This window comes from Pristis pectinata, chromosome 7 (genome assembly GCF_009764475.1).
Source record: "Pristis pectinata isolate sPriPec2 chromosome 7, sPriPec2.1.pri, whole genome shotgun sequence".
Lineage (NCBI taxonomy): Eukaryota > Metazoa > Chordata > Chondrichthyes > Rhinopristiformes > Pristidae > Pristis > Pristis pectinata.
Window position 1 is genome coordinate 88,195,427 of NC_067411.1, and position 23,175 is coordinate 88,218,601.

Genomic DNA, 23,175 nt, shown 5'->3' on the forward strand with positions numbered 1-23,175 from the left:
AGCTGTATGGCTGTATTAGCATCATGGGTAAAAGAGCAAATGTAACATATTGAGCAAATTAATATGTTTGTACAAAGTTCTCAGAAAACCTTAATTTTTAATTTTTTGTTGCTTTCAATAATATTGCATCTTGAGAGGCACTTGATTCATCCTTGTGGAGTTGAAGGTTACTTGAGGTTTAATTTGTATTCAGGTGACTCTTTTAAGAAATAAAAGCTATGTGTTAGTGCCATTTAGATTTGTCTATCCCACAATTGAATAGATTGAACAGATCCACTCAAAATATAGCCCAATTACACTATTTGAAAGATAGTGTGCTCCCAGTGAACACCAATTTGTCTACTGATTCTCAATACATTTTCTGTGATGAGCAGGCAACACAAGGATGTTTGCTTTGATATTGATGAAAAAGGGGAGTTACTATTACAGGTAGATGATACTTCATCAGAATTGGCCAGTTCTGAAACAAACTGGAGATTGTTTTTTTGAAATTGCTGAATTCAATACCGAGCCCTTATGGCTGTAATATGCCTAATCAGAAAATGAGATGAATTTGCTCAGACCCATGTTGGGCTTCATTAGAGCAGTGTAAGAGTTGAAAGACAAAGTTCAGAATGAGCATGGAATGGAGAATTAAAATGACTGGAAGCTCAAAGTAACCCTTGCAAACTCAAAGATATTCTGCAAAATGTTCATCCAATCTCTGTTTAATTTCTTCACTGTAGAGGAGACCACAATGTAAGCACAACTTAACTTCTCTTCATAGGACAAACGTACCATCCTAGGAGTCATTCTAGTGAACCCTTGTTGCACTCCCTGTATGCCAAATTGGAAGTAAGACAAGTAATTGTTGCTTTTCCTGGAAGGAGTGTTTGGGTGTTTGGAAGGGAAGAGATAAAAGTAAATATGTTGCATCTCCTGCTGTTGCATGAGATGGTAACAAGAAATGGGGGGTGAGCATTAGTCATGATTGAAGGGCGAAAGAATCAATCGGGGAACAGTCCCTTCAGAATGCTGAAAAGGGAAGAGAGTAGAAGATTTGTCTGATGGCTGCATCCTGTTGAAGGTGGCAGAAATTATGGAGGATGATGTGTTGAATATACCAAGGTGGAAGTGAGAACAAAGGGAACTCTAGGTTTTCAGAGGGATCTGGATGTCTTTCTACATGAATCATTGAAAGTTAACATACAGCTACAACAAACAGTTAGGAAAGCAAACAATATGTTGGTCTTTATTACAAGAGGATTTGAGTACAAGAGAAGAGGCATCTTCTTAAATTATAGGAACCCTTCTAGAACTGCATCGGCAACATTGTGCAGGAGTCTGGTTTCCCTCCCTGAAAAAGGGCATTTCAGGAACGCCACAAGGGTTCACCAGACCAATTTCTGAAATGGCATGTTCTAGGGGGAGAAATTAAGCAGGCTAAGCCCGTGTTCTCTTTAACTTAGAATAAGAAAAAAGCTCATTGAAATCTACACAATCCTTCAGGGACTTTTCAGAGTTGATGATTCCCCTGGTTGGGGCCTAAAACCACAGGTCAGTCTCAAAATAAGGATTTGGCCATTCAGGATTGAGAAAGTTTCTTCACAAATAATGAATTATTGAGAGATAACTGTGAAGCCTCATTCACTAAGTATGTTCAAGAGCGAGATCGATAGATGTTTAAATATTATGGATATCAAGGTTGGTGCAGGTAAGTGACCTGGAGGTAAAAAATCTGTACTGAACAGCGGAGCAAACACAAGAGGGTGAATAACCTATTTCTTATGTCCATTAAACATTCATCAAAGAACCAAATTCTAGAAATGAGGCAAGACTGATTGCACTTGACATCAAGGCAGGACTTGACTAATTGTGTTACCAAGGTGCCTAAATAAATCTGAAGCCAATGGACATTAAGGGGAAAACACTTCAATACAGTCATACAAAACAAGATAGTGGTGGTTCTTGGAGGTCAATCATACAAGCTTCAGAACATCACTGCAGTAGCTCCTCAGGACAGTGTTCTCCACTTAACCATCTTCACAAGATCACAAGACAAAGGAGCAGTAGGCCATTTGGCCCATCGAGTCTGCTTCACCATGAGCTAAACTATTCTCCCATCTAGCCCCAATTCCCAGCCTTTTCCCCATATCCCTTGATACCCTGACTAATTAGATACCTATGAATCTCCGCCTTAAACATCCCCAATGATCGGGCCTCCACAGCTGTACGTGGCAACAAATTCCATAAATCCACGACCCTCTGGCTAAAGAAATTTCTCCGCATCTCTGTTATAAATGGGTACCCTCTAATTCTAAGACTATGCCCTCGTGTCCTGGACTCACCCACCATGGGGAACAACTTAGCCACATCTACTCTGTCCAGTCCTTTCAACATTCCAAATGTTTCTATGAGGTCCCCTCTCATTCTTCTGTACTCCAATGAATACGGTCCAAGAGCTGACAAACGCTCCTCGTATGTCAGCCCTTTCATTCCGGGAATCATCTTCGTAAATCTTCTCTGAACCCTCTCTAACATCAGTACATTCTTCGTAAGATAAGGGGCCCAAAACTGCACACAGTACTCCAAATGAGGTCTCACCAGTGCCCCATAGAGGCTCATCAACACATCCTTACTTTTATACGCTATTCCTCTTGAAATGAATGCTAACATAGCATTCGCTTTCTTTATCGCCGACCCAACCTGGAGGTTAACCTTTAGGGTATCCTGCACGAGGACTCCCAAGTCCCTTTGCACTTCCGAATTTTGAATTTTCTCCCCATCTAGATAATAATCTGCCCATTTATTTCTTCTTCCAAAGTGTACAAACCCACATTTTTCAACACTGTATTTCATCTGCAATTTTTTTGCCCATTCTCCTAAACTGTCCAAGTCTCTCTGCAACCTTTCTGTTGTCACAAACCAGCAACAAAAGAAACACACTGAGCATGATTCAGTGTTAAAAACTATTTTATTAATCACTACTTATGGTAATACGTAAAATAAAAGTAAAAAAAATGTTAGTATGTTAGAATTCAAGAATGTTAAACCTCGAACGTTAACCCCAAAACTAAACTCTTTGTGTGTGTGTGTGACAAAGTCCAAAACTCCCAGTTCCGGAATGGTTCTTAAAGTTCAGTTCCGCAAGCCATAAGGTGAAATATGAGCAAGGGCTTCTTCAACAACCACCGTTGTCTGAAGATAAGATGTAGATGTAGAAAAACATAGAGAGAGTACATACGAAATCCAAATGTTCCACGATGGAACCCAAACGACACTTCAGTGTTTACTCGGTAGTGACTTCCTCACCCCGAAAAGCATCCGAACCGTGGTCGTCCACATACAAATACCTGTTTCCTTCTACAGGTCAGCAACAAAGTGAACTCCACCGGATTACTTCCAACTTCCATACATGGATTTCAGTGGCAAACACAGTTATTGTTTCTCATCCATCGATAGAGAAAACAAGCAGGCTGGTGTCTCTCTCCCTTCTCTCTCTCTCTTTCTTCTTCTAACTTCTTCAACAATGTCATTACGTCCTTTATCTTCTATTGACGTAAGCACGCCCCACACACACATACACACACACTCTCTATCTTAAAGGGACTTTCACTGAGTCCGTAACACCTCCCACCTAAAAAAAAAATTTTCCCAAGAAAATTTTAACCGCGCATAGAGTTAGTAATGTTAATAATTATCACGCTACACAACTACAGACTATCAGATTAGTACAGATATATGTTTCCCATTTAACATCGAGAAAGACAATCAGCAATCACATTATCTTTGCCTTTAATGTGAGTTATCATGAGATCAAACTCTTGCAAAATTAAACTCCAGTTTAACAGCCTTCTGTTCTTGTTTTTGACTCGGCTCAGAAACACCAATGGGTTATGATCTGTATACACAGTCAATGGTTTCTGAGCGGTGCAAACATATACACTGAAATGTTGCAAGGCTAAAACAAGCGACAGTAATTCTTTCTCTATGGTGGAATAATTCTTTTGATGCTCATTAAATTTCTTTGAAAAGTAAGCTACAGGATGGTCAATATCATCAAGGTCACCCTTCTGCAACAACACAGCTCCTGCAGCTTCATCACTGGCATCTACTGCTAATGAAAATGGCTTTTCAAAGTCAGGTGTTCTGAGCACAGGATGGTAGCATAAAATGGCTTTCAGCTTCTCAAATGCTTCTTGACAAGAATCTGTCCAAACAAACTTTACTCCCTTCTTCAGAAGATTAGTTAGGGGAAGAGCAATATCAGCAAAATTTTTACAAAATTTTCGGTAATATCCAACCATTCCCAAAAATCTTCTAACAGTCCTCGTACCTGTGGGAATAGGGAACTCAGATATTGCTTGAACTTTTGCCTGAACAGGAGCTTGCTTGCCTTGACCTACAACATAACCAAGATACGTCACAGTGGCATGGCCAAATTCACTTTTAGCCAAGTTAACTGTAAGGTTAGCCTTGGAAAGTCTTTCAAACAACCTTTCTAACGCAGAGATGTGATCCTCCCATGTATCATTCCCAGTCACTAAGTCGTCAATGTAAGTAAGCATCTGTATGTTTTAACCCATGAATCACTGAATTAATCATTCTTTGAAATGTTGCCGGAGCATTTTTCATTCCAAATGGCAAAACATTGTATTCATACAATCCAGAAGGGGTTACAAAGGCTGAAATTTCCCTTCCTCTATCTGTTAATGGAACACACCAGTACCCTTTTAATAGGTCAATCTTTGTAAGAAATTTTGCCTTTCCCACTCTGTCTATGCAATCATCCACCCTAGGAATAGGGTAGGCATCTGACTTTGTTACAGCATTCACTTTCCTGTAATCTGTGCAAAATCTAACAGTTCCATCAGGTTTAGGTACAATAACACAGGGCGAACTCCAATTTGAAGTAGAATGTCTAATAATATCATTTTCCAACATGTATTTTATTTCCTGATCAACAAGTTTACTTTTTTCCACATTCATTCGATATGGGTGTTGTTTGATTGGTTTTGCATCCCCAACATCAACATCATGGGTAATTATCGATGTTCTGTTTGGAACATCTGGGAACAGATTTTTAAATTTTAAAATTAATTCTCTCATCTGTTGTTTTTGTGAAACTTGTAAATGGTCCAACTTCGTTTCAAGGTTTTCCCTACAGTTTTATTCACACCAAAATGACCACCCAAAGGCATACTATGGGCCAGGTTTAAAATCTCATCCCTATAAACTTTTGGAACAACAACCTGATGAATAACTTCCCATTCCTCATTAACAGGAACATGAGGAGGTCTCCATTTCCTCATTAACACTCCATTTTTGACATAGTATCCAGTTGGCACCTTTTCAATCTCCTCACATGAGAGTGCTTTTTCTTTCAATTCTGTCAACTCAGGGTCCTTTGTCTGTTCCACCATAAAATCCTTCCTCGACAAAGACAAATCTTTAAATTCAGGCTCACTATAAGGATGTTGATCCTCCAGTGAAGACAGAAAAGTCTCAGATAAGGCATCAAAATTTTCTTCCTGTTTAGGACTGTCACAAGGAACCACATCAGACTGCATCGGACTGTCTGTCTTGGCTAATTCTCTAGCTCTAGCTCGAGTCACCGCACATGATGGGTAAACATCTGAATCATCCTCAGACTCATCAATCCTTGGTTTGGTTGTTAACCGTACCACAGGATCACTTTCTCCATTTGCAAGGTCATTTCCCAATAACAAAGAAACTCCTTCCACTGGCAAACTAGGTCTTATCCCTATCTCGACTGGTCCTTCTACGAACTTTGACTTTAAAATCACCCTGTGAAAAGGTACAGACATGGTCTCACCTGTAACGCCTCGTACTAGATTTACTTCACCAGTGTCACTTTCTTCACCAAAATTTAAAACACTGTCCAGCAAGAGAGATTGACTAGCCCCAGTATCTCTAAGAATTTTCACTGGCACCTGGGGTGACTCATCATTCAGTGAAACAAAACCCTCTGATACATACGAACGGAATTCTTTTCTCACCTCCTCCAACTTTTCCACTTTTCCCTCTTGCAAGGACTGATCTTTAACAGCATCTCCTGAACCTTTTTGATTTTTAATTGCCTGAAAGCAAGCATTGGGCCCAGCTTCCTTCTTTTTCTTCAAAAGGGCACAATTAGATATCACGTGGCCAGGTTTCCTACAGTAATAACAAGTACGCTCAACAGGTTTCTCCAGCCCTGGCTTCTTTTCATTTAAATATGTTGTTAATTCAGCTGGAACACATCTTTTAAAGTCTTCCACCAGTATCAATTCTGTCAATTTATCATAATCCCCATCTACATTTTTAGCCAGGCACCATCGTTCAAAACATATTCTCTTTCCATTGGCAAATTCCATATAAGTCTGATCTGCAGATTTCCTCAAGTCTCTGAATTTTTGTCTATAAGCCTCAGGGACCAATTCATAGGCCTTCAATATAGCTTGTTTTACCTTGGTATAATCAGCTGCATCCTCAACAGACAAAGCAGAATAAGCTTTTTGAGCTTTACCTTTAATCACACTCTGTACCATAAGAGCCCATCCTTTCCTTGGCCAGTTTGAACTCACAGCAACCTTTTCAAAATGTTGGAAATACTGATCAACCTGATCTTCTTCAAACGGAGGGACTAATCGAACCTCCCTGCTGGCTGAAAAACCATCATCAGAATCAGATTCCAAACTCCTACGCTTCATTTGTAACTCATGCTGCCTCTGTTTCTCCTTCTTTATCCAGCTCCATCTGCTTCATTGCTAGATCAGCCTCTATCTTCATCTGAGTTATCTTTTGTTCGGCCTCTAATTTCTTTTGTTCGGCCTCTAATTTCTCTCGCTCGGCCTCTATCTTTAACTGGGTTTGCTCTCGTTCGGCCTCTAATCTCTTTTGTTCTCGTTCAGCTTCTATCTTTAACTGGGTTTGTTCTCGTTCAGCTTCTATCTTTAACTGGGTTTGCTCTCGTTCAGCCTCTATCTTTGCCAGCTGCACCTGTGCCTCAGAAATTGCTATTTCACTGCCAGGAAACTGTTTTAACACTTCCTTCTCAAACACCTTCTTTTCCACATAATGGCCAGCTATCAGTCTCTGAATATCTGCCTTTCTCATAGACTGCTTTACTTCTGTAAGGTTTAGCCTTGTAGCAATCTTTATCAAATCATCCTTTTTCGCCACCTCCAATCCCTTTTGGGTTGGTGACTCCAAAAATGCCTTAATATCCATTGCTGCTGGTTTCCACACACACAAGCCAATTAAAAAAGAATTTATCAGACCTCCCTCAAAAATCTTTGGATTGAATCTCGAACAAATCTCGTCAATCTGGGGAATGATCCCAGACGACACTCGTTAACCTTTGGGTTGGATCCCGGACGAATCTCGTTAACCTTGGGAACTATCCCGGACGAGCCCCCAATTTTGTCACAAACCAGCAACAAAAGAAACACACTGAGCATGATTCAGTGTTAAAAACTATTTTATTAATCACTACTTATGGTAATACGTAAAATAAAAGTAAAAAAAAATGTTAGTATGTTAGAATTCAAGAATGTTAAACCTCGAACGTTAACCCCAAAACTAAACTCTTTGTGTGTGTGTGTGACAAAGTCCAAAACTCCCAGTTCCGGAATGGTTCTTAAAGTTCAGTTCCGCAAGCCATAAGGTGAAATATGAGCAAGGGCTTCTTCAACAACCACCGTTGTCTGAAGATAAGATGTAGATGTAGAAAAACATAGAGAGAGTACATACGAAATCCAAATGTTCCACGATGGAACCCAAACGACACTTCAGTGTTTACTCGGTAGTGACTTCCTCACCCCGAAAAGCATCCGAACCGTGGTCGTCCACATACAAATACCTGTTTCCTTCTACAGGTCAGCAACAAAGTGAACTCCACCGGATTACTTCCAACTTCCATACATGGATTTCAGTGGCAAACACAGTTATTGTTTCTCATCCATCGATAGAGAAAACAAGCAGGCTGGTGTCTCTCTCCCTTCTCTCTCTCTCTTTCTTCTTCTAACTTCTTCAACAACGTCATTACGTCCTTTATCTTCTATTGACGTAAGCACGCCCCACACACACATACACACACACTCTCTATCTTAAAGGGACTTTCACTGAGTCCGTAACACTGTTTCTTCAACATTTCCTGCTCCTCCACCTATCTTGGTGTCATCTGCAAACTTAGCCACAAAACCATTTACTCCATAATCTAAATCATCGATATACAGTGTAAAAAGAAGCGGCCCCAACACCGAGCCCTGCAGAACACCACTAGTAACTGACAGCCAACCAGAACAGGATCTCTTTATTCCCACGCTTTGCTTTCTGCCTATCAGCCAATACTCCACCTATTCTAATATCCTTCCTGTAATTCCATGGGTACTCATCTTCAGCTGCTTCATCAATTACCTTTCTTCTATCATAAGATTAGACATGGGATGTTGCAGAGGATTGCACAATGTTCAATGTCATTCACATCAGTTTAGCAAATGAAGCAGTCCATGCCTGCATACACCACAAAAAGGACAATGATCACTACCAACAAAAGAGGGTCTTACTACCTAACTTTGACATTCATTGGGGTTACCATCATCTAGTCCTCCACCATCAACACATTGGGGGTCAATACTAACTAGAGAATTAAATGAACCTAGCCATATAAAAAACGTTGCTACAATACCAGGTCAGAGGCTGGATATCCTGCAGTGAGAAACTGCCTGCCTGACACCATCTACAAGTCATAAATTTAGAATTGTGATGGAATACTCTCTGCTTGCCTGTGACATGTGACTCACCTCCTAACATCCCAATTCCTTTTACCCATATACAAGACACAAGTCAGAAATATGATAAAATAATCTTTACTTGCCTGGATGGGTGTAACTCTAACAACACTCAAGAAGCTCAATACCATCCAGAACAATGCAGACCACTTGATGGGGGCCCAGCCACACCCAAATATTCTGAAGCTAAATTAATTGCTAATCAAATAGGAACAGTTTATCATCTATGCAAAGACAATGAACTTTCCCTATCATCCTCATATTATTGGGCATATTCTGAAAATCTACTGGAAACCACTAGTTTAGTTAATTTATTGAAGAAGTCCAATAAGCTTCTAAGGATATGTCATTTTGTTCTAAAATCATTCTAATTGTTCCTGTTGACATTCACACTTTTTAGATTAAGTTACATAAAAAGTATTGTCCTGCTAGAAACCATAAAAATTATCAAATCCTTTATATAAAAAAAAGACAATAAAACACAATTGTTCCACTACACCCCAGTGGTCTGAAGAAAAAGCATAACACCAGCAAATATCATGCTTGCCTTCAGCACTTTGCCTTTTCTCCTAAAAATTTAAACACAATTTAAAATATAAATGACTGATAATTAATTTTGTGATATGAACATTCTAGAAATCATTAAATTGTATTGCAAGTGCATGCCCCTTAAAATGCCCATTCCTTACCAGGATCATTGTGCGAATGGGGCACAACAAAGATCTGCAACGGCTCATCATCCCACTCATGTTCATTGTATGTGATGTCAAAGCCCTGTTTCCAAACTCCACCATCTGGGTTGTCAAAAGGTAGAATTTTATAGATATCCAACATCTATAAGAGATCAGAAATAATTAGATGCTGATCAGCAAAGTCAAATTACTGTACAATCCTGCTGAAGATGTAGTTTCAGGACTCACTACATAAAAATAATTTCAGTTTAGAAAATAGATCTTGTATAAACAAAAGTCTACATATTATATCACAATAACTACAGCTGTTAAAAACAATAAAGAACATTTGCACTACTCTTCAAAATGTAAACACGCAGTCAGTAAATTTCCTTGGAGAGATCACAGTGGTTTTCATTTGCTGCACATAGAAAAATAAAATGGAGAAAACCATTGTGAGCATTTAAGACAGAGTAAATTTCATTCTTATAAATCAGGAAACTGCGCATGCTGGAAATCTGAAAATAGAAAATGCTGGAAACGATCAGCAGGTCAGGCAATGTCTGTAGAATGAGAAACAGAGTTAATGTTTCAGGTCAGAGACCCTTCATTGGAACTGGACAAGTCAACTCTGCTTCTCTTTTCCACAGATGCTACCTTACCTACTGTTTCCAGATATTCTGTGTTTGTTTATTTTTCAGAATATGGTTATCATTGCAAGGCTAGCATTTATTGTTCTTTCTTATATGCCCCTGAGAAAGCAACATTCTTGAAGCAGCCACAACTACTGGTGAATGTTGGTGGACAATTAAATAGCTAAGAGGTGGCAGTAGCTCCAGGAATATCCACATCCTCAGTGATGGTCAAGCCCAGCATGTGAGTGCTAAAAAGGTGTTGAGGAGAAAGCACGCAAATGATTGGAGTTATGCACAAAGGAAGGTGGTTGTAGTTACTTGAGTGTCCTAGACTTAACCATGTTCAGCTCGTCATCAATACAAAAATTATTTTTTTTAATTGCACCAAAATAACTTTCAGCATGGTTGGCAAAATATACATTTCTGCAAATCAAGTGCCATAAGTTATTTAACTATCTTGAAAAGATCGTGATTCTAAACCTTACAAGGACACTGATGAAACATATTGAAGAGATTTTCTAATATAATGAGGTTCTCTTGTCACACTATCAAGTTATTAAGTGTACTAATCATAGTATAGCTATGGATACATTTTAGATCCTCGCTGTTTTCCTCAAGTTATTCTCTTCAACCAGCATAAAAAAAATACCTCTACTTCTCTTTGAAGTCTGTCATTATCAAAAAGCTCTGAAGCCAAATTCATTTATTGAGCAGAAAAAGCCACTATAAGATTGTATCAAACTTTGCCCTCAAATTCTGCTTGCTTTTATTTTTTGCACCTCCTACACATTTTTCCTACAAAGGCTTTCTTTGACAGAGAAACATTAAAAAGATGAAATCCCAGTATCAATAGAATCCTTAAATGTCTTTACTTTATCTAATCAGCTTGCTGGGTTCAGCATAGACATAATTCTTTTGCAGTCAATCAAGGCAGACACAAATTTAGCTCTGAAGTGCTTGAAATATTTCATATCTTGTTCAATGAAACAGAATGTTACTTACTTGTATGTTTGATGCTTCTGTGTAAACCTTTGAGGCAAACTGGCAATCTTCTGGTTCAATGGGAATAACTAAAGAGGCTCCAAAGAATTCAGAGGCTAATCTTTGACTTGAATTTGAGGCTTCAATGCCCACTTGACCATCTTTCACAGATTTACTCAAATTAATAACTGAATCCCTGATATTTGAAATTATTTCATTGTTTTCAGCTAATAGTTGTTCTAGGTGGTCAATTTTTTCATGCAAAATTGAAAGCTGCCCCTGCAACAAATAAAATAAACAGTGTCATTAAGTAAATTCTTCACATTGTAACAGTAGAATTCAGACTAAAACTTTTTCTATTTCCCAATAATCACTGACTCATGTTCCAAGGATAACATCATCTTTAAACTGTGGAAGATTTTGACTGATAAATTTCTGCCAATCTCCTAAACTGAGTAAAAGATCTTGTCTCTGGTCATAGGACAATTATTTAATTTGAATATTTGATTCATTGTCACCTCAGAATTCTCTTCTTTCAATATTGTCTAATTAAAACCAGAAAAAGCAGCTGACTTAATCTTTGTAACTGACCCTTCACTTTTTTTTTATTCTCCAAAAAAGATTTCAAATATTTTTACCTTCAAAGCCAGCCTATTAAACATGGACCTTGCTGAATTGCAACCTACCAGTAAGGCAATATCTATGGCAGAGGAAACAAAATTGACTGTTGACATTTCAAGCTGCAAACCTTTCAACTCAGCCTGATGAACTGAAACATTACCTCAGTTTCTTCCGCCACAAATGCTACATAACCAGCCAAGCGTTCCCAGTATTTTTTGGCTTTTTTTAAAATCCAGATTTCCAGGCTCTACACTATTTTCCTTTTCAATTGCAACTAAATTTGAGAATCACATCTCTTGATTTGACTTATTTTATGCCTTTATAGGTTTGCAGATTCATAAAATAATTCTAATCCTTGATGTAAGTATTTATACCATCAAGGTCTCACATCTCTCTTTACACATTTAGATCATTGTACGAACCCATGTCCAAGTTTTCTCCTTTAGATGAAAAGCAGTAAAGCAACACTCACTGGGTCTCAATTCCTCTTAAATATAGGCAAACAAAAAGTTCATGGACCATTAGCTTTGTTTAAAATTATGATGTGTTTAGGTCACAAAGTGTAGGAGAAAGGTATTATGAAAAAGGTAAATCAAAAAATGCAGATGCTTGAAATCTGAAACATAAACAGAAAATGCTTGAACCCAAGCAGGTCAAACAGCATCTGTGAAAAGAAAAGGGGTGAATGCTTTCAGTCAAAGACCCCATTCCCTTCTTATTTTCAATGAGCTGTTGACCAAAACTCAGTTTCACAGCCACGTCTCTTTCCTTAGCAAATGTTTCTGGCTCCAGATGATACCTGTCCTTTTGCCTCTTCCCTTCCACTATCCAGGGATGCAAACTCTCCTTCTAGAATTAACATATCATTTGCACTTCTTCTAATCTGGTATGCTTTGTGATCTCCTTTGCACTGGAGAAACCAAACATAGATTGGGTGACATTTTGGAGAGAACACGCATTCAGTCCACTCTAATTCTCCATCCAACTCCCACTTTGACCTGTTGGTGACGTCTTAGCCCACTGCTCTACTCTCTCTACACTCATGACCATGTGGCTAGGCACAGCTCAAACGTAATCTATAAATTTGCCGATGACACCACCATTGTTGGCAGAATCTCAGATGGTGATGAGGAGGCATAAAGGAGTGAGATATATCGACTGGTCGAGTGGTGTCACAACAACATCCTCTCACTCAACATCAGCAAGACCAAGGAACTGAATGTGGACTTCAGGAAGGGGAAGTCGGGAGTACATACAGCAGTCCTCATTGAGTGGTCAGCAGTGGAAAGTGTGAGCAGCTTCAAGTTCCTGGGCGTCCACATCTCAGAGGATCTATCCTGGGCCCAACACATTGATGCAATCACAAAGGTGATACACCAGCGGTTTGACTTCATTAGGAGTTTGAGGAGATTTGGTATGTCACCAAAGACTCTTGCAAATTTCTACAGATGTACAGTGGAGAGCATTCTGACTGGTTGCATCACTGCCTGGTATGGAGGCTTGAAAGAGGATCGCAGGATCGAAAGAGGCTGCAGAGGGTTGTAGACTCAGCCAGCTCCATCATGGGCTCAACCCTCCCTGCCATTGAGGACATCTTCAAGAGGCAGTGCCTCAAGAAGGCGGCATCCATCATTAAGGACCCTCACCATCCGGGACATGTCTTCTTTACGTTACTACCATCGGGGAGGAGGTACAGGAGCCTGAAGGCCCACACTCATCATTTCAGGAACAGCTTCTTCCCTTCCGCTATCAGATTTCTGAACGATCCATGAACACTACCTCGTTATTCCTCTTTTGCACTATTTATTTTTGTAACTTATAGTAATTTTTATGTCTTGTATTATACTGGTGCTGCAAAACAACAAATTTCACAACGTATGTCAGTGATAATAAACGTGATTCTGATTCTGACCACCTGCAAGGCCCAATACAAGCCTCAGGAACCGTACTTCATAATCTATTGATGCACATTGTAACCTTGTGGACTCAATGTCAAATTCAACAACTTCAGATAGCTTGTTTTATCTGTTTGCATCAGAACTGGCCAGTTCTGTATTATTGGTTTACATTTTCCCTCTCCATTAGCACTGCCTAATCTGCTTGGCATGTTCCTAGTTTCTTTGTTTGCGTTTTCTTTCTCTTTAACTTTCCTCATTCAACTATTAACAACTTCATCAATACCTTATCCCCTTCTTTTAATCATACATTACAGAGAAAGGTTACCAAAGTAATTACAAAAGTTCAGACAAATTCCATGTGAGAAATGAATGGCAAAGGAAAGATCTGTGAAATAACAACAATAATCACAAAAATAATAACATTCAAGACTAGAGCCATCTGAAAACAATCAACCGTGGTCACGTTCATTCATTCACAGTGAACTATCATGGGCAGCGAAGTAAAGAAATTGTTAGAAACAATGCATTTTCTTCATTAGGATGCACAAATAGCAGTCACAGCAGAATATGGTTTAACAAGGATCAGAATAAGTCAAGACATAATAGCAGCATCCAAAGTGTGGATAAGGTTAACATATCTCTCTCACAAAGAACTTCATTTGGTCCTATAAACAGTGGTCATTGTATGTGCTACCCATCCAGTGCTTAATGGGTAAAATATGTGTGTTGTACAGTTTTGTATTAATCCCTTCATGAACAATAAAACATGTTGGCTTTACCAATATAGTGTCAGATTGAATCATTATGAGATACCTGCCATGGTCATGGAAGCATCTTAGAACAAAGAAATTTTACAGCTTTGATCATTTTTGAGGAAGAGGTCCTGCTTGTGACAGAATTTATATACTTTGGAAGACCCATTTCTTTTTCATCATAAATATGAAATACCTAGGCCCAGATTTTGCACTCAACAGGCAAGTGAAAGTACAAGTCACTAACTTCACAGAAATCTGCTTACAAAGACATTGTGGTCTCTGTGCCGTAGATTTCCCCTTTGTCGATTTCAGATACTCTCCATTGTCAGTTCTAGGAAATCACTTTGTCAAACAACCATGATATCAACCAACAGGCTCAGCAGCTAATCATTTGGAGAATTATCACATACAGAAAATCCAGAATCAGGGCGGCACGGTAGCGTAGCGGTTAGCGCGACGCTATTACAGCGCCAGCGATCGGGGTTCGATTCCCGTCGCTGTCTGTAAGGAGTTTGTACATTCTCCCATGTCTGCGTGGATTTCCTCCGGGTGCTCCGGTTTCCTCCCACATTGCAAAGACGTACGGGTAGGTTAATTGGGTTTAAAAATGGGCGGCGCGGACTCGTTGGGCCGGAAGGGCCTGTTACCACGCTGTAAATAAAAATATTTAAAAAAATATAAAAGTAAAAAAGTACGATTTAAATAAACTTTTAAATCATTTTCAAGAGTACAATATAAAAATATACAAGGCATTAGACTGAATCAGATAAGCCACAATTCTTAAAATATAAATATTATCCTAAAAAAGGTAGAGATAAGAAGTAACAGAGGTGCAATTACAGAGCTATTCGAAAGGTTGATGGCTAGTGGGAAGGATGTTCGGAAGCAAATTACAGAGATGCGTAAAAGCCATAGAGTAGTGGTGATAAAGTACCTCACAAAAATCAGCCATGGACTGGGATAACAATTGCTTAAGGAGCAAAGAAGGGAGAAGTTTCAGAAGTGTGACCAGAGAACTTTTTTGATCAGCGTGTTTCTGACCCAGCGCTGAACTTGGTTCTGGGAAATTAGCCAGGCCAGTTTGGAGCAAATATCAGCAAGAAAAGCAAAGGAAAGGGCAACCATTAGATTAAGAATGGTCAAAGAAAAAGACAGAGAACTCCAGGGTAAAAATAAACAATTAGAATAGGACTAATTTCAAAGGGATGAGAACAGATCTGGCCAAGATAAATTGGAATAAAAGCTTGGAAGGAGGAACTGTAATTGAATGATGTGTAGCTTTTGAGTTGGAGATAATTTGGCAATGGTCTAGTTACGTTCTTATGATGGAGAAGGCTAGAGAAATTACCAAAGATCAAAAGAAAGAGAGTAAAACAGAGCAAAACAAAAATCATATGAAAGATACCAGTAGGTGAACATACGTGAGCACCAGGTTGATTAGAGAAGGTCCAGAGGGCAAGTAAAAAAAGGAAAAGAGAGCATGACAAAAGACTGGGATCAAACAGTAAAGAGAATCCAAAAATATTCCACAGGTCTGTGAACAGGAAAAGGATTGTAAGAGGTAGCAATCAAATACCACATGGTAATCCACTCAGGATAACCCAATGTCCTTATTCAGTACTTTATATCATTCTTTACTAAGGAAGATGTTGCACAGCAAGATATGGTTAAGGTTCTGAATGTGCTAAAAATCAATAGAAGAGACATAAGAAAGATCGGCAGTACTTAAAATAGATAAATCACCTGGTCCAGAAGGGATGGATCATAATTTGTTGAGAGAAAGGAATAAATTCAGAGTCCCTGGCCATGTCCCAACCATCAATAGAGGTGTCCAGGGACCAAAAGATTGGAAATATTACACTCTTATTCAAAAAACGGTGCAAGGGTAAACCCAGTAACTACAGGTCAGTTAATTTAACCTCACTGGTGGGGTAAGTTTTAGAAACTATAATCAAGAACAGAATTAGCAGTCACTGGGACAAGTATGGATTGATCAGAGAAAGCCAGCGTGGATTGTTAAAGGCAAACAATGTCTAACAAACTTTCTAGGGTTTCTTAGTGAAGTAGCTAGGCACAGAGTATATCATCTGTGAGAGCTTTCACTGTTTGTCAGCAAGACTAGTTCAGTAGCACCATAAACAACTAAACATGCTAAATCCTGAAGGACATTGCTGCTAAACTGGACTTGTGTGCAATGGCAAAAATAAACACAAGGGAGAAAAACATCTTGACCACTTGACCAACCCACCTGTTGCAAATGTTTCTGTTTTTGAAAGTAATTGTAGAAATGACCACTGCACAGTCCTTGTGAATACTATATGTCATGTTAACACAAAGGAAATTGTCCATCATGTTATCTCACACCTATGCTATGCTAACAGGTTCAAAGCAGATCTAAGCAGTTCAAAACTAGATATCCATAAGGCACAGTGTCGCATCAGCAAGAAAACTGTATTCTACCTTAATCCGTAACTTTATGGTCCTATTTTTTCTATCCTTCCCTCCCACTGTTATTAATCCAGGGGATCAATTTTGATTCAATGTCAAGGGTCAATCAGGATGCCCTGATCAGCACCAGACATACATAAAATCAGATGCCAACTTGATAAAGCTAAACGACAAACTGCCTCCATGTTAAACGACAAAAGCAGCTTGCGAAGCAATTCCACAACAAATTCAAATCAAAGAAGTCCTGCTGAATCCAGTTGTGAATGGCATTCAACCATCAAACAAGATAAGGTGGCACTATAAACATGCACATCCTCAGTGACAGGAAGTCCAGAAAACTCATTCGATATATTAGTCCAAATCTTTTGCTATCATTTTCAGGCAGCTGAGTACATAAACCATTTCAACTTCTGCCTGAGTTCCTCATTATCACAGAAGCTATTCTTCATCCACGTGGTCTAGAAATAGCTGTATGGAGTAGATACCACAAAGACTTTGAACCCTGACATCCTCCCAGCTGTAATGCTGAACTCTAAGATTCCAGAGCTGGTCATGCTAAAAGGCTAACAGGAAACAGACAATAGCCATTATTGAGTCTTTTCCTGGTTGGCAATTTGCAACAAGTGGTGTGATACAAGGACCAGCGCTGGAACCTTACGGTTTGTGTAAATGATTTGGATTAAGGCATTGAAGATATGGTTGCTAAGTTTACTGATGACACAAAGAGAGGTGGGAAAGTAAGTTGTGAAGAGGACATCAGAAGGTTACAAAGGGATATGTGGATAGGTTCAGTGAGTGGGCAAAGATCTAGCAAATGTAGTATAATGTGGGAAGATGTGGAATGGCTCATTTTGGCAGGAAACATTATTAAAACAGCATATTATTTAAATGATGAAGAATTGTAGAGCCAGGATGCAGTCCCTGATTCAAGGATTTTAGTCCCTGAATTGCAAGAGGCAAGAATGCAGATATGAGTAATTAGGAATCATAAAAGAATGTTATCATTTATTCCTAGTAGGGAGGTTATGCCTTAGTTATATGGGGCATTCATAAGACCACAATTGGAGTATCATGTACAGAACTGGTATTTTTATTTAAGAAAGCATGTTAATGGATTGGAAACAGTTCAGTGAAGTTCAGTAGGGTGACACCTATAATGGGTGAATCTGCTAGAATATGAACAGTAAGAGGTGACTTGATTCAAACATAAAAGATCTTGTGAAGTCTTGTGAAAGAATCTACTTCTAGGGGTAACCTAAAGGGTTGTGCACTTAAGATAGAGATGAGGCATTTTTTTTCTCTCTCAGTGTCTTTGGAATTCTTTTCCCCAAACACCAGTGGAAACAGAGTCTTTGAATATTTTCAGACTAGAATTAGATAGACCATTGATCAGCAAGTTAGTGAAAAGTTAGCAGGGATAGGTGGGAACACGAAGTTGAAATTACATCATATTGGCCGTGATCTGATTCAACAGCAGAGCAGGCTCAAGGGGCCAAGTAGCCTACTTCTGCTCCTCATTCGTTTGTTCATATACTTCTACCCAGTTATTTCAGAACATGTACAACATTGACAATATGGAAAACTACTAAAGAATATCCTGCCTAAAAAAAATTCAGGACAAATCCAATCACTGTCCCATCTGTGCATTTTCAGTCATTGGCAAAGTAAGCCTAAGGATGTTCAAGGTAAAGGGCAAATCTTGGGCAGAACTAATTATGCCAAGATAAATTTTATTTGTATTTTCTCATGCACTATATTCTGCTAATCCCAAAAATATAAGTAATAAACCTTTATCCTAACAGCACTGTGGGAGAATCTCCATCACAAGATTCCTTTTCTGCTCAAAAAGGAACAGAATTCTTGAAACACTGAACAAGAGCAGAATTGGCATTCATTTGGACAACTGTGGATTGATTAGAAAAAGTCAGCATGGATTTGTTAAAAGGCAAACCTTGTCTCACTAATGAAATGGAGTTTTTTTAATTAAATAACAGAAAAGGTTGATGAGTGAAATGCCATTGATGTGGTATTAGTGGACTTCCAAAAGGCTTTTGATAAGGTGCTACATAATATTCTCATCAAGGCTGAAGGTCATGGAATAAAAAGGGCTGTAGCACCCTCAATAAAAGAAATAGCTAAGCGATAGGAAATGGAGAGCAGTAGTGAAAGATTCTGGTATTTTTTTGGATTGGAGGATAACGTACAGTGGAGTATCCCAGGGGTTAGATTTAGGATCATTGTTTTTAATATATATTACTTGACTTAGATTTAGGTGCACAGGAACAATATCGAAATCTGCAGATAACACAGAGGCATTGTGAGCTGTGAATAGACTTCAAAAAGACATAGTCAGGCTGGTGAAATGGGCACATAGGTAATAGGTTAAGTATAATGCTGAAAGTAATGAACTGTAATATTTTGGTCATAAGAGGCGAATGAACTGGAGAGCACAATTATAAAAAGGGTATAGGTAGAGAGAGATTTGGGGGTGGGGTGGGCATATGACCACAATTCATTGAAAGCAGAAGGACAGTTGAGAAAGTGGTTAAAAAAAAGCATACAGGATCCTGAGCTTTATAAAAAGAGGCACAGAGCACAGAAGCAAGAATGTCATGATGAATCATTTTTAAAAAACTGGTTCAGCCACAATTATAGAATTATGCTTACTTCTAGGCACCACGTTTCAGAAAAAGTGTGATGGCTTTAGTGAATACATATAATGATTCCAGAGAGGAAGAACTTCATTTAGTCTTAGAGTTTATTTTCGTTTGTCTTAGCACCTTTTTTCCAGTATAAAAGTACTCACTCAACTGCATTATTGTCTTCATTGAGATCTGTGATTTCTTGGAACCTCAAATACAGCCATACATATATGCTCAGAAAGCTTTGCACATAGAGATAAAAATCATGGTCATTCTCAGCTTCCTAGCCTCAGAATCATTCTAGGCTTATACCATCAATGTCTGCCACATCTCCCAGTCTTCTGCTCATTGCTGCATTTGGAAGATAACTGAAACTCCTCGCTACAGGAGAAAGACTTCATTTTCCCTTAGATCACAGGGCAAAAGGGTTGCTTAGATTGCAGACTTCTCCAAAATGTAGACATTCAAACACCGTACTCATTTGTTAGGGAAGGTCTCCACAGCCCTTCACCTGCTTGTCTATGTTCCTCTAAAAACCTGGGAGCACTCTCCCAAAGACATCTAATCATTATAGCATCCATTGTTTAAGCACAACACCCTGGAGTATCTGAAAAATTGTTGTAATGGCTGTTTACATGCTGGCTTCTGAGATTTCAATTGTTAGGTTAAATACCAGCAGCTGGGAACACTTGCAATAGGTCAATAAAGTAGCACAGTGCAGTTTCGCACAGGTTTTTAATTCATTTCAATGTGATCTTTAAGGCTTCACTTTCACCAAAATTATGGGCTTGAACATGACATTTCTAGCCAATGCTGTGCTTTTGTTAGATGATGGGAGTCTCATGATCTTGACTGTACTGAATGTGCATGCTTGCCCTAGATCCATCAGCAACACTCAATCAGCAACAATGCTGAGATGTTTCTCCTCAGTTTTCAGTATTTTTTCTTATCAGTTTCTCGAAGTTAATTGAAATTGGAAATCAAATTTCAATAACTATTTTGAAGTAAAGTTTGTATGATTTATTAATGAGAGAGGAAGTTGCATGCATGCAAGAAAATAAAAAATCATTTCAAACATGTCACTGTAGTGAAAAATGCAGAAATTATAAATATTCTTTTATTTCTTAGTGAAAATAAAAGTTGTGACTGATGGCTGCAATTACTTCAAAAAAGGATATGAATAAAACATCAACAATGGATTCCACAACAGTCATTCCAGCTGCAGACCTAGTCCCATAAGGTGTATTGCCTCTCTAATGCAAGAATAAAGGGCTGAGGAGAAAGGACAGTGAGGGGGTGGGGATCGTGTAGGGGAAAAGACAGAAGTTATTGTCCATGTGGGAACCAATTACACATGATGGAAAAGAGTTAAAGTCTTCGAAGGAATCAAGGGAAAGCAGAACCACGCATTATCTTTATGCCTAGAATGTAATATAGTCAAAGAATGTAATGTAGTCAAACACAGAAACACAAGTCGGGCATTTTTCCTTCCAGTTTTATCCATCATTTAATGAAATCAGTAACCTATGTCTCTTAATACTTTTGCTAGCAAAAATCTATCCAAAGGACAAAATGGGATAGGAATTCATAAAATTTATACAAAAGAAATTTTTAACCATTGTACTTCTAATCTAAAGAAGAAAGCAGCAGGGTTGGATTTAATTCTGGGAATCAAATGGAGCAAGTTTCTGTGGGAATAGTGATTCTAATATCATATGGTTCAGAATAGTTTTATAAAAGGATGCAAATGACCAGGGATTCACATCTTAACTTAAAAGGAAATGTAGCTAGGAGATTTTGAGTCAAAAATTGGTAGACCAATAGTGATTCAACAATGAGAGGCCTATTTAGCTGAAGTGCAGAAACATTCTTAGAAAGCTGCAGATCTAAATGGTGTATTGCCTCTCTAATGCCAGGATAAAGGGATTTGGTGAAATGATAAAACAGATTATTATTTAATGAGAAAGGCTACAGGAAGCTGCAGCACAAAAGGACTTGAAGGTCCTCCAACATGAAATTAATTTGGGAAGGCTAATGGATTGTTTGTTTTATTTCAAGGGAGTTAGAGTATAAAAGTAGGAAAGCCTTAGTACAACGCTAGAAGATTCTAGTGAGATCACATCCAGAGTATTGTTTATGGCTTTGGTCCCCTTATTTAAAGCAAGATATACTGTCATTGGAGATATTTCAGAGAAGATTCATTGGGATGATCCTCGGATTCCAGGGATTGTTTTAAAAGAGATTGAGCAAATTTGACAAGGTAAATGCTGAAAGGGCATAGTCTCAGAATAACAGAGCACCCACTTATGATGAGAAGAGAAAGAATTTCTTCTCTCGATGGATTGCGAGTCCTTGGAATTCCTTATCCCAGGAGGGCAAAACTTAGTGTACATTCAAAGCTGAGATAGATTTGTAATCAGTAAGGGAATTAAGGATTATTGGAGAGGGTGGAAAAGTCAATTTGAGGAAAATTGAATCAGCCATGATCTTATTGAACAGTGCAGCAGGTTCAAGGGGCCAATTGGCCTACTCCTGTTCCTATAGTCATCATTCTATTAATAACTTGCAGAGATGGAAAACTGAGAACTTGTTACACAATAGTTCTTGTTAACTGCTGAGGGTAGATGAGGGGTTGATAGCCTCTACTATATCCTGTCTGTTTTTTCTTCAATTATCTACTGATGAATTATGAATCAATGTCAGCATTAATTTTACAGTATTAACACCCTTTGTCACTTTCTCCTTTGGTCTACAACTGAACCAATTTATTGATTTTCTCTCACATGAAACATGTGCTTTTTGTGTTGTGTGGATTCAGGCACTCAGGTTTCCTCCCACATTGCCAAAGGTTAATAATTGGGTTAATTGGCTACCGTAAATTGCCCCAGGCCTTGTGAGTAGGGGAGTCAGGGGAAGAGGAGTTGATGGGCTTATGAAAGGAAAATGGGACTAATGCCAATGAGTGCTTGATGGTCAGCATAAACACACTGGGCTGCAAGGTCTGTTTCCATGCTGCATGACTCTAGGATAAATTTCCTTATTGATTAGGCCAGCACTTACTGATGATCACCAAAAATTGTGATGTAATGGCAAGGCCAAGATTTATTGTTCATCCCATTCATGTAGCTTACTGGGCCATTTGAGTGTCAACCATTTTAGTTGGTCTGGAATTACATACAGACAAGCAAGGATGGCAATTTCTTTCCCTGAAGTAGATTAATGAACCAAATGAGTTTTTTTATTACTATTGAGTAGTTTTATCATCACCATTACTGATAATAGCATTGCATTTGAGACTTACTAAATTAGTTGAATTTAAATTTTCTAGCTGCAATGGCAGGATTTAAAATCATATCTCTAAATCAATAGCTCTGACCTTTGGATATGTGTCAATAACTTTTCAGACACAGAGCAACTGACTTCACATCAGCCTATATGCTGTGTGATTGCAACTCCAGGGAAAAATAAAATGTCTCTACACTCCCATCCTCCTCCCCCACAAACACACACACACACATATACCTATTTTCACAAAGCTGGAAGAGGAATGCGAAAACTTAAATGGTGAATTTGGTACTGCAATTTAGCTGCGTATCTGCTCCTCCTCGGTGTTATTTTCTCAAAATGATGAGCCATCAGCAAAAGAGAGCATTTGCTGAAAATTTATTTGTTCCTGGTGTTACAAAAAAGGTCTGGTTACAGTTGCAAAACATTGCTTTCATCTCTCCCTTAAAGAACGCTTTGTACAGT

General features: G+C 38.6%; 2 protein-coding genes across 2 annotated transcripts in view; both read right to left on the reverse strand.

The window, feature by feature from the left end:
• The window catches only part of LOC127572845 (calponin homology domain-containing protein DDB_G0272472-like), a 168,228-nt gene extending 159,822 nt beyond the window's left edge, over nucleotides 1–8,406 (reverse strand). The window contains exon 1 of the mRNA XM_052020518.1: nucleotides 6,509–8,406. Within this exon, the coding sequence (XP_051876478.1) occupies nucleotides 6,700–7,212 (513 nt within the window). The 5' untranslated portion in view covers nucleotides 7,213–8,406 and the 3' untranslated portion in view covers nucleotides 6,509–6,699. The remainder of the gene's footprint in view (nucleotides 1–6,508) is intronic.
• Nucleotides 1–23,175, reverse strand: part of man2a1 (mannosidase, alpha, class 2A, member 1) — a 113,023-nt gene that overhangs the window by 86,920 nt on the left and 2,928 nt on the right. The window contains exons 2-3 of the mRNA XM_052020500.1: nucleotides 11,083–11,340; nucleotides 9,464–9,608 (exon numbers count right to left, since the gene is read on the reverse strand). Coding sequence (XP_051876460.1) covers nucleotides 9,464–9,608; nucleotides 11,083–11,340 — 403 coding nt within the window. The remainder of the gene's footprint in view (nucleotides 1–9,463; nucleotides 9,609–11,082; nucleotides 11,341–23,175) is intronic.